This window comes from Callorhinchus milii, unplaced genomic scaffold, assembly GCF_018977255.1.
Source record: "Callorhinchus milii isolate IMCB2004 unplaced genomic scaffold, IMCB_Cmil_1.0 Scaffold1, whole genome shotgun sequence".
NCBI classification, from domain to species: domain Eukaryota; kingdom Metazoa; phylum Chordata; class Chondrichthyes; order Chimaeriformes; family Callorhinchidae; genus Callorhinchus; species Callorhinchus milii.
In genome coordinates, this window is record NW_024704742.1 from 133272753 (window position 1) to 133285168 (window position 12416).

General features: G+C 42.8%; 1 protein-coding gene across 2 annotated transcripts in view; it reads right to left on the reverse strand.

Annotated features, from left to right (window-relative positions):
- Positions 1–779: 779 nt before the first annotated feature.
- Positions 780–12416, reverse strand: part of rai14 (retinoic acid induced 14) — a 103807-nt gene continuing 92170 nt past the window's right edge. For both annotated transcript variants that reach the window (XM_042335842.1, XM_007903111.2), the window contains 5 exons: positions 11946–12064; positions 8441–10036; positions 6960–7109; positions 5511–5576; positions 780–4206 (listed from right to left, as the gene is read on the reverse strand). In XM_042335842.1, the coding sequence (XP_042191776.1) occupies positions 4129–4206; positions 5511–5576; positions 6960–7109; positions 8441–10036; positions 11946–12064 (2009 nt within the window). In that variant the 3' untranslated portion in view covers positions 780–4128. The remainder of the gene's footprint in view (positions 4207–5510; positions 5577–6959; positions 7110–8440; positions 10037–11945; positions 12065–12416) is intronic.

Below are 12416 nucleotides of genomic sequence, written 5' to 3' on the forward strand. Positions count from 1 at the left end.
AAATGCTGTGGTACAGACAGCTCCAATAAATATGTATTTGAAAATGTGGTTTATTGCTGAAATATAGCTGAACTTGCGTAATATTTCTAAAATGCAACAGTCTTCTGATCAGAGACCTGAGTGTGCAAGACAGGTAACCCTTCACTTGGATGCAGGCGCCTGTGATGGGCAAGCTAATTGCTGAACTGAAGTTAATGCACCCTTATTCTCAGCAGTCATTGGGGTCTGGGGGGGGGGGGGGGGGGGGGAGGAGAGAGCAACGGGGGAGAAGGAGAGAAGAAAAGGCTTCACTGGCACAGATTCTTACAATACCAGTTTTTCGATGATGAGCAACAGTGCCAGAGACAATATTGTATGCAGGGTTTCTGCAAAAAGCTCTGCATTGGGACTGCACATGAGGTTTGTGATCGACTTGTACTGGCCTTTCAGTTAAGGTGGACGTGAATAATTAATGCACAAGGTATCCACAAAGTTCTCTTACCCCCTTTTACAAAACATCAATATGAGACTACAGAGGAGTTGAAACACGCTGTCAGAGATCCATTTTGTCTCCTCGCTCCATCCATGTTATGGAAGATGTTACATCGAACATGGCGAGGGATCATTATCTGCCATGAAAAATTATGGAGCTCACAATGATCCTCTGGACATCTAAATACAGTTAAACACTTGTACTGAATACAATTAAGCGCTTCCAAATACAATTATCAGCATTCTTCCACCTGTTTCAGTTGTTGGTCAGTGCACTGTAGAAAAAAATCATGGGGGTAACAGGACTTTGTGAACACACTGTATTATCTCCCTTTCTCTCCCCCCCACCCCATTGAGTTCCTCTCACGAATTGATGCTCTTGGCAGTAGGAGGGAAATGTTTCATCAACTTTGGATACGGGCTCATACCAAAATATATTACCAGTTAACCATGCTAACAAACAGAACCCTACACAGATTCGGCTAGCATTTTAAAAGTCTTAAGAGTAGCAAACTCACATATGTACACCTGCTCAGCTTTACTATGCTGCAAGACCCATTGACCTAGAAAAGTATCACTCTCTTACACTTTACATAATTCACTGCTCACTAGTAACGAATACAGTATACGGTACACAAAAGTGGTCTAAAAATCAGCCATTCAAGCATCCGCAAACCACTGCTACATATTACTTTTTAGGTAGAAAAAGAACCTTCAGATACCAGACTGAGAGGTGGTTCATGGACTAAGTCAGACATTATTTCATATCCCACCCTGTCCACCATTGCATCGAATTAGAGAACAAACTCTTCCTCCATGGCTCGTATTAATCTGCCTTATGCATTGACTGCAGCACCGAAGTTGAAAGTTGAAAGCAAATTCAATCACACAAGTACTCACTGTACAGTACAGCTTGTGAAACAACTAAAGCTCAAAGCAAACAAAGAGCAAAATAGTTTTGTGTCATTCCCATCGTGCTGTGTACAACCCATTGAAAGTCTCACGGCCGGCAGTTGGCAATGGTTTAAAGTGAAATTGACGCAATAAAGCAAGACACTGAACAATTTTGTTAGGCTACTGTTTTAAAAATATTACTTATGAACCATTTTAGACAACGCAGATGGGCTGTTCCTTCTTAAGAAAAATGTTAACTGATTCTAGGTAAATTTATAATAATAATAATCCTTGCATTTGATATAGCGCCTTATTACTTAGTTGAGCCATCTCAAAGCGCTTCACAGAATATATTGTAAAGTGGATAGACTGTGGGTGAAACACATTATTATCGGGTGATATGCGATTACACCAAAACATCAAAAAGCAATCCCAGTGGGTTATTATTATTATTAATAATAATGAAAGTACAAGAGCAAGGACCTTTATGAATCCTTCATTATTTCATGCTTCAATTTCAATATTTAAAACTTGACTGGCACTGTTGCGACACAGGGGAAGTAACACTGTTTTAGCTCTGTGCACAGTTCAGAATCGCAAATACTTGTTTTTTTAACAATATAAATAGTTCACTTCAAGAAAGCTTGCAGTTGGCTAGTCATCGCCCATGGAAAATAGCCCCGAAACACTGCAATATAAATAAGATATAGGACCTTCCATAGCACACATAAATATATGCAATATTAAAGTTTAAGGCCAGTAAATAGGTTGCTTCTCGCTCAACGAAGCAAATAGGTTGTCTTAAAATATCAAGTTTTTCCAATTTTTAAAATACATGCGTGGTTATATCTGAAAAGGCAAATACGATAACAGTAAACTTCAGAAGGTCCATCAACAGTTCTCCGCTCTCTGTCAAGGTGACAGCTCAGAGATGAGCTGGAGTTTCTCTGAACTTCATTACATTTATTGAGAAACCCCTCAGCACAATTGTAAAGTTTGACTTTGGATTTTTTTATATTTAAAAAGAACTGCTACATTAGCCCTACTACAGTGAATTGCATTCCAATAGGTAATTTAACAGAACATGTTTTAAGGTACGAGACAAAACAGCAGTGCTGTCAAAAATCTAACTAAATAGTTATTTACATCTCTCTGAAATAAGGGAAACAATTGTGGTCACTGGCTAATGGAGAGGTAACAGTGATTATTCTTTTCACATGGCTATAATATCCCTTTTCCAGAAGATGTATAGTATAACATGCAGTGTTTTGCGTGAAGCAAATATATCACTGCACACAAAATGACTAGCAAGTGATTGTGTGGTATGTACTTTTGCCTGTGTGGCACATAAGGATTAAGTGAAGGATGCTGAATGTGAAAGTTATCTAAACAGCTAATGGCAGTGACAAACCCCTCGCAAAATACAGAGATATTCTTGGCACAAACCAAGTTTTTAAAAAAAATTCCTAGGGCAAAGCAAGAGAGGCCAATGTGTAGAGGGGCCAAGTCATAGAAAAACAAGTCACAATAAAGGCAGAGACTGAAAGATAAAGATAAAGCAGGAAATGCTGACACTGGAGACAAAGTTGGAAGCAGAACAGATCAAGATTAACAAGCAGGGAAGGATGGCATTAAAGGCAGATGGCATATACTGTATATAAAAATAATATGGCAGAGATTAGCACGTCACTCTGTCCCTCTGTTAACATTCACTTTCTTGCATCTCTTCCACTTTATCTCACCTCCCCCACTCAGCTCTCCTCTCCCCTCTGATCCTCAATCTATCAGCTCACCTCCCTCACTACATTCTCAGTCTATCAATCATCTTACACCTCCCTTGGCCCTCAGTCTATCAGCTCATGACTCCCACTCGATCTATCCATCAGCTCACTTGCTCCATCCATCTTCATATTAGGTCTAATTTGCATCACGAGATTAACATAGTATCTGAATCACAAATAGAGTTGATTTTCTTAAATTCTAACTCACGTAATAGAGTATTTTGCCTGTAATCGAGATGCTTCAAGTTGACCAACGGAAACCTGGGATGCACGTCAGGTAGTGTTGGTGCACGTTTCCTCCAGGCCAACTTCCAGGTTACTCTATGTGTACCTCAGAGTCTACATCAATCCTGAAATCTGGCACATTCCTTATGTCTCTGCTTTCACTGCTCACGACCTGCTCCCCATTATTATCATCTTGTGACAATGACATCCTTGGATCACGATAAGCAACACAAGACACTCCGAGCTAATCTAACACTTCTGCATTCGCCATTCCCTCGTTCAATTCATCTCAGGGCAATGGATGCAATCGGTGAATTTATTGTAAAAAATAACTATTAAATACCTGATGATACTTATTGGTTGCTATGAACACCATTGCCTTAACCTCAACGTACGTAGCACACAAAATCTTTGAATGTTCTTGTTTAAGCAACGAACTAAACGAGTCGATGAAAAAAAAACATAATGGCAACTCCACTAACCACAGTCTGTTCCCATCATGGATATTTTGGTGCAAACAGAATGGACGGGTTACAGAATTGTATGTTTAATAGCCAGAGGTAAACTACTAATATTTTCTATACTGCTTCAAGAACGTACAGGATAATGGTGGTTAAATATCATTGAGTTATCAAAACAAAGGAGCTTTTGTAAACTGTAATTTTTTTTTTTCGCAAATCTAAAAAGGTCCATTATCCCATATCCGTCCCAGCAGCTGTGGCACTTTTCAGCGGTTGTTGAGGCACCGTTACGCACATCACTTCTTCAATGTATGGGTCTTGCACATGGTCAAAATCTGTTTCAGGGCTTTTTGGACGTCTTCGTCCATTTGACCCTAGAGAAAGACAACGGACAAAGACGAGGTCAACTTAGAGGCAAGAGCAAAGTGCCACTGATACGAGTTGCAGGCTGTTCATCATTTTTAATACTCCATTGTATACTCCATTAGAAAAGCTAAATGGAACCGTAAATTAACAGCACAGAAGATAGCCAACTGGACAGTCAGGGATTTGGACACGAGCAGGGGATTAGGGTGAGGAGAGGGCAGGATTATCTCCAATTACCTGATCTTTCCCAGCACCTCTGTAGTTTACTGAATTTTAGGTATCTGTCTAGTTCCCTTTTGAAAGCTAATATGGATTCTGCCAGAACCAACGTTCCCAGCAGGGAATTTCATATGCTAACTGCCCTGTGCGTGAAAATAATATCTCCTACCCTACCCATCTACTCGTTTTCTAACTCTCTTAAATTGATGGTCACTGACCAACTCCCTGATCAAATCTGAAGAGGAACTGAAGCTTTTGAAAATATGTGGCCACAGTGAAACTAAAGAACTAAAGGAACGACACACTTAGGAACATAGATATTTACAGCACTGAAGGAGACTATTCAGCACCATCAATTGGACTAAAGCCCAGCTTCTGTGACTGCAAATGGCATTAACCTTTGTCTTTGATATGAGGAGTTTGGGAATAGAGTCTTAAAGATAGCCTTAATTTGGAAACAGATTTTCTGTATCCCCCAGGACACTGAGATTCATTTGAGCTTGAAAGATCTATTGGCCCTGGAGGGGGTGCAGTGTAGATTCACCAGAATGATACCAGGGCTTAAAGGGTCCAATTATGAGGACACGTTGCACAAACTTGGTCTGTATTCCCTTGAGTTTAGAAGGTGATCTAATTGAGGTTCTAAGAATGATTCGATTGGGTAGAAACGGAGAAACTATTTCCTCTGGTGGGGGAATCCAGAACAAGGGGGCATAGTCTTAAAATTAGAGCTAAGCCATTTAGGAGTGAAATCAGGAAGTATTTTTTCACACACATGGTAGTGGAAATCTGGAACTCTCTCTCCCAAAAGGCTGTGGGTGCTGGATCCATTCACGTTTTCAAGATGGACAGATATCTGTTAGGTCAGGGTATCAAGGGATATAGGGCAAAGGCAGGTAAATGGAAATGACGTTCAGATAGAGCCATAATCTAATAGAATGGTAGAACAGGCTCGATGGACTGAATGGCCTACTCCTGTTCCTGTGGTTCTAAGCTTGATGCTATGATGATAGCATGGGCATTCTGGAAAGAGATTCAGCTGTGCCGTAACCTGCCCAACCCACAATGTTTAGTGTTAACTGCTGAAACTTACCTGCACAGCATACAGAAGATGCATTCTATACACAGATACCACTTCCTGGTGTCGTTGGTTTGCTTCCTATGAATAAAATGGTTACATTGAATTAATTCGAGTAACTATTAGACACAATAGCAATTCATTAATGTCGTACAAATTTGATCTACTGTAGTTCCCTTTTCTTCTGCCTGTCAAAGAGACATTGCGAGACATAACCTGTGGTGATTATGTGCTCTGAGACTTGAGTGCTCTGGGACGCTACCCTGTGTGAGTAGTTCTACATAAACCCAAGTTGTTATTGTGTTCAGTGATTGGAAGAAGTCGCCTGGGATTGACCAAACTCACTTACTTAATCATAATCCTTGCATTTGATATAGCTCTTTATCATATCGTTGAGACGTCTCAAAGTGGTTCACACAATATACTGTAAAGTGAATTGACTGTATATTTTGTGTGTGAAATTTTTTTAAGGGTTAAAGGAAGCTAAATATATTTTAAGGGTTGAAGGCGGCTGCGAGGAATACAATAACCGTTGCATTTCACATAGTGCCTTTCGCATCAGGAGGACGTCTCAAAGCGCTTCACAGGATTTATTGTGAAGTGTAGTGACTGTGTACGTGGGCAAGTCTTCAGACACCTCATATCTGCTCTCTGGAACTCTCTCTCTAAATACGTCCACCTTGCAGCCTCTCTCCCTGGTGTCAAAATCCTAAAAAAACTATTGCTTTGACTACACCTTCCCTTATCTCACTCCATTCCCCTCACGAGTTTGGGCTTTCACTCCATCTCTGCAAAGCTTCTGTTTAAACACATGGAAGCTACAATAAAAGTGCAAGACGTATTCCCTGTTCCATTTAGTTCCCAAATATTATTCATCATGTAATTATTTTTATAAGAAAAATTGATTTAAAACCGATCTTCTCACATAGGTTTGTCTGGGCCCTGGCAGCACAATGGCAATTTATGTTCATAATAATAATACATAATTATTCTTATAAATAATTTCAGATAAATAATTACAATTCTGTATAATGATTATTTATTTATAATTAATATATTATAAGTAAATATAATTAGCCATAATATTAATAATATATTGCTTGCACATTTCCTGTGAAGTGAAGTGACTGTATTTATTAGCGAACCCAGCAGGCTAATTGCATACAGCAATGTGCCAAAAACAGCCGTGAAACAAACCACCCGTTTTATTTGGGAGACTGTTGTTTCCATAATTTATAATAATACTTGCATTTGGTATAGCGCCTTATCACGTTTTCGAGATGTCTCAAAGCTCTCCACAGAGTATACCGTTAAGTGAATTGACAGTGTATTTTGTGGGGGAAATGCGGCAACCAATTACACAAGGCAAGGTCCCACAAATAGTCATGGTAATAAGTAACGAGCATTAGTTTAAGTGTTAAGTGCAGGGCTTTAGAGTGTAATAAGTTCTGCTTAGGAACTCACAGTAAGCTGGTGCTGCAAATTCTTTGTTTGCTGCTGAAGAGTCTCAAGCTGCTGGTTTTGTCTCTTGGGAATGTTTGAGGTGTAAGAAAGTTGGGACAAGCTGTTCAACGCTTCCTTCAGTTTGGTTACTTCCTTGTAAAGTTCGTTAATCTATTAAGAATAGCGTTAATAAAAAAAGTGAGCAATTCTGCAGTCAACGTAACAATCACATTTCAAATTGTATAATTATAATAAATATAATATATTATATCAATAAAAACTAAATATAATAATAAGTTATAATATAATAAATTATATGAATATAATAAATGAGATAATAATTCTTGCATTTTGTGTAGTGCATCAACACGTTACCGAAACATCTCAAAGCGCTTCACAGGATTTACTGTAAAGTGACTATTTCTTGAGCCATGATATTACTCCCTTTAGGTAATACTGGGAGTGACATATGGGGAATGTGTCTCTCTCAACTATAACAAATTGACATTTATATACAGTAGCACCTTTCATCAGGAGGATGTCCCAAGGCATTCAACAGTTCTGACTGACACCCAAGTTTGGAGTGGAGCTGAAGGGGGTGCGGGAGGGGAAAAGAGTTGTTCATTCACTTGACCACAAGCCAACAAACATTTACAAGCTTCAACTAAATGCATAATACAATATTACATTTGGATTGCGCCCTTCACAACAACAACAACAACAAGATTCCATTTATTGAGTGCCTTTCACGTCGGGAGGACGTCTCAAGGACCATCAGGGATTTGCATCCGAGCTGGGGCGTGTTGGGATCAGGGAGGGTGGAGGGCAGGGAGGGTAGGAGAGTGGCCGAAGGTGCGGTCGAAGAGGAGGATCTTGAGACTTGTCTTGAAGGAGGCAAGCGAGGGAGCAAAGTGAAGGGAATGTGGGATGGAGTTCCAAAGGGAGAATGTAAAGCAGATCAGACAGAATTCCGTGTATGCCACCTACACACATTTTCCTATGGAATGCGCTCTCCCCCCACAGGGACAGATCTTGCTTACCTAATTTTCTCGAGAGTATTAGATACAGGTTGGGTACTGCAGAGTGTGTCTGCTGTTGGGACTGCTGCAGCTTAATCAGCTAAAACCGTACAGCTCACCATTTAAAGCATCATCTGTCAAGCATTCCTGATTCTTGCCCAGCCAGAACCCTATACATTAGGGCTTTGGTTTGCAGGGTTACCAGGAGCTGAGTGGGAATAATCTCTGCTCCCAGTGAATTGGTCTACTCCTCCAAGACCTGCCAATGAACTTGGCTATCTGTGCTATCATCAGCAGGGCACTGGGGTATTGGTGGCCCATCTGCACAGAAACTGGGCTACTGAGACCACCACAGAGGGTGACTCGATTCCGACATTTCTCTTGCGAAGCACGGTACATTGGAAACAGGATCAGGCACCCCCCTGATGAAGTCTAACCAGCTAAAACTGCAACGTGGCTGAATTGGGACGCGGGAGAACTTGCCTTTTTCTCCTTATCCTCCTCCTGCTTTAAGGAGCTTCCAACACGCTTCTCCAGCTCGCTAACATTGTCCTGCATCTCGCGGCACTTGGCGCGGAGATCAGTGAGTTCCTGCTCTCTGAGCACCAGCTGGGCTTGAGCCACCTCCCGCTCGCTCTTGGACAGCGAGCATTCCTTCCGGGCTTGTGTGATCTCCGCCGACGCCCTCTCCTGCTCCTTCAGCACTTCACCCGTCTTCACCGTCAGCCGGTTCAGCTCCGCCCTGAACGAGGCCTTGAGCTTCTCGTACTCCGACTTGGGGATCATCTCCTCCTGGATGATGGCGCTGTTCTCGGCCGTCACCTGCTGCAGGATTTGGAGATCGTGTTCCTTGCGCTCCAACTCCTGCACCGCTTGACTCGCTTTGCTCTCCGCGGCCTTTATGATGTTCTCCAGGGACGCCACAATCTGGGTGTGCTCGGCGAGACACACCGAGCTCTGCCTCTGGACCTCCAGGTCCTTCTGCAGTTTGGCCGTGTCTCTCTCCGCATCCGCCAGCTTGGCTTCGGCCTCGGACAGGTAGTCCTTCAGCTCCCCGATTGAGTCGTTCAGCAGTCGCACCGCCTGCTTGTGCTGGTCCTTGGGGACGTAACTGGAGTTAATGTGCTCGGACACCGCTTGTAACTGCTTGCCCTTCACCTCCTTCAGCTCGCTCTGAGCCTCGTTGTACCACTGAGTCAGTTCGGCCACTTGACGGTTCAACTTGTCTATGGTCCGGTTCAGGGCTTTCTGCATCTCCAGGAAGTTCTGCTTCTCCTGAGAGAGCCCCTGGTGGCTCAGCCTCTCCTGTAGCTTCTTGATCTCTCCCTGCGCCTCCCTGAGCTTCTCGATCAGCAAAACCTTCTCCTGGTTGACCTCGTCAAGCAGCGAGCTCTGGCTTTGCTTGAACTCCTCAAACTCATCCTCGGAGATGCTCCTGGCCAGGACCTTCTCCATTTCCTCCAGCTTCTCCTCCAGGTCGCTCACCATGCACTCGGCCCGTTCGCGGTCCTCCAAAACCTCGTCAAGTTTCCTCTTCAGCTCTTCCATCTCCTTCTGGCGGATGTCCACCACTTCTCCAGCATTGGTCGAGGAGTTGGGCCTCTTCCTGGCCAGGAAGGTCTGCTGGATCTGGGTCTGGAGCCTGGTCACTTCCGTCATGGCTTCCTCGTACTTGTCCTGGAGCTCCTCAAGCTTGTGCTGGAGGCAGTAACTGTTCTCTGCCATTTCGATAGTCGTCTGCACGCTCTTCTCCAAGGACTCGGTTACTGCCTCGTGTGGACTTTCCAGCAGACAACACCCAGTCTTTGCTTCCCCTTCGCTGCTGTTTTGCCTCTCGCAAACCTCCAGGGTCAGCGAGCCATCCCAGACCCTGGAAGGCAAGGCGGTCTTCAGGCTTGTGATCTCAGCCTGCGCCTCTTTGTACATTTCCGTCAGCTGCTTGTAACTGTCTAGGAGCGATCGATGGGAATCGGAGGAGTTGAAATTCTGGTCGTACGACAGTGTCTCTGGGCTCTCCCGGGATTGCTCGTGCTCTGGCAATATGCTCAGGTTCTCTTCTCTGTGATGAAACTCCAGCCCCTGTGTTTTAACCAAACCTACAGTTAGAATCAACCAGATGCAGATCCTCAATACAATACAAATTACATCTATATAGCGACTTTCATATCGGGAGGATGTCCCAAGGCGCTGGACAGTCAGGGAATTAGAACCGAGCAGAGGGTTTGGGATCAGGGAGGATGGAGGGCAGGGTAGGTAGGATGGTGACTCCTGGCTGTTTGGGGGGGGACTTTGCTGAGGGCAAATTGGCTGCTGTGTTTGTCTAGAAACACAATTTAGTTTAATCAATCTACTTTACAGTAAATTCTGTGAAGCGCTTTGAGAGGTCTCAACAAGGTGATAAGGCGCTATATCAAATGCAAAGATGATTATTATTATAATAAAAATTACGTGAAATGTTTTGGTGTTATCAAATATATGAGGAAAAGTAGTAAACAGTGAAGAGAATGGTAGCACGCTGCAAGGGGCCATAGATAAACTGGGCAGACATGTGGCAGATGAAGTTTAATGTGGAGAAATGCAAAGTAATACACTTTGGGAGGAGGGGCAATATAAGCTGATGGTACAATCTTAAAGGGGGTGAAGGAACAGAGAGACCGTGGGGTTCATATAAGTAAATCTTTGAAGGTGGCAGGACAGGTAAATAAAGCTGTTAAAAAAGCATACGGGATACTAGGCTTTATAAATAGGGGCATAGAATACAAAAGTCAGGAAGTTATGATGAAACTTTATAAAACACTGGTTAGACCTCAGCTAGAGATGGTGTTCAGTTCTGGGCACCACACTTTAGGAAGGATGTCAAGGCATTGGAGAGGGTGCAAAGCAGATTTCCAGCATGGAACCAGGAATGATGGACTTCAGTTATCAGGAGAGGCTAGAGACGCTAGGATTATTCTCCTTGGAGCAGAGAAGGTTAAGAGGAGACTCAATAGAAGTTTTCAAAATTATGAGGGGATTTGATAGGATGAATAAGAAGAAACTATTTCCACTGGCAGATGGGTCGGTAACCCAAGGATATCGATTTAGAATTGTTAATTGGGATGTGAGGAGAAATGTTTTCACATTGCAAGTTGTTCGGATGCATGGCCTGAAAGGGTGGTGGAAGCCAATTCAATAACAACTTTTAAGAGAGAAGTAGATAATTATTTGGGGAGGACAAGTTTGCAATGTTTAGAATGGGATTGATTTGGATAGCTCTTTTCAAAGAGCCAGCACAGACACGATGGGCCGAATGGCTCCTTCTGTGCTGTATAATTCTATGATTCCATAAGAGCTTTCTATTCTATATACACTCGTCAAAAAAACTCTTTCAACGCACTTTTTGCTACTTCAAAAACATGAATTTCTCTTCATCACTTGGAGACATGTTTGTGTATGGATCCACATGTGTGTGTGGATGGGTGGTGTGGGTTTGTGTGTGTGTGTGGAAGGCTGGTGTGGGTTTGTGTGTGTGTATGGAGGTAAGGGTCAGTCTGTGAAAGGGTGTGGGGGTATAATTCTAAGTGTTACAAATATCAAGGTTATGGGTTAAAGGAGTGGCACTATTTAGAAATGCACAGTACGGAAACCATGCATCTGATAAATAACAGTAACCTCAGCGCAAGGTACGTACCCAATTCAGATAGACCACCCATTCGGATTTTGGCTTGCAGGATTATCGGTGGATCTAGATCATGGATTAACTGAGGATAAATCTGGGTTTGCCAAGGCTAGTTCAGGAGACTCTTTAATTTCTCCTTCCCCCCCCACCCTACCACCTCACACACACAAACCCACACCACCCATCCACACACTTTTAGCCAACAGTTTCACTGACGTCAAATGGAGGAAGATCTCAACCAGGATTCAGACCCTAGGATCATCTGATTCCAACCCTGACTTGAAATTCTAAGATATAGTGAGGATATTGTGTGTGCATTGGATGGGATACCTGCAGTTTATCCAGGAGCTCATTATTTTTCACTGTGAGGGAAGCGATTTGGGATTGCAATGCCTTTATTTGGTCCAATCCTTCAACGTAGCCTCTCTCAGGTGTTCCTATTTCAGTACCTGTAGCAAAAGGAACACAACAGAAATGGCCCAAATGATTTACTCCCTCAGTTCCACGTAAAAGAAAAATACCTTCACTTGTTATTGAAGCGTTATGAAGAAGTCAGGGTCAGCCACATTCAAAAATTCAATTCAAATCCAGCTCTGCACTGAAAATGGTCCATGTCTAAGTCACCATTGAAGTCACTTCCTGCATTGCGGTATACGCAGATCACAGGAAGCAACATTAGTGGTGACATGATAACCAAGTACAGGCCATTTTAGCATCCCGTGAGCTAAAAAATGACCAGCTTCTGTGTCATAAACGGACAACAGGAAGTCAGCTATTTTTGACCTGACAGTAGGAAGTGAT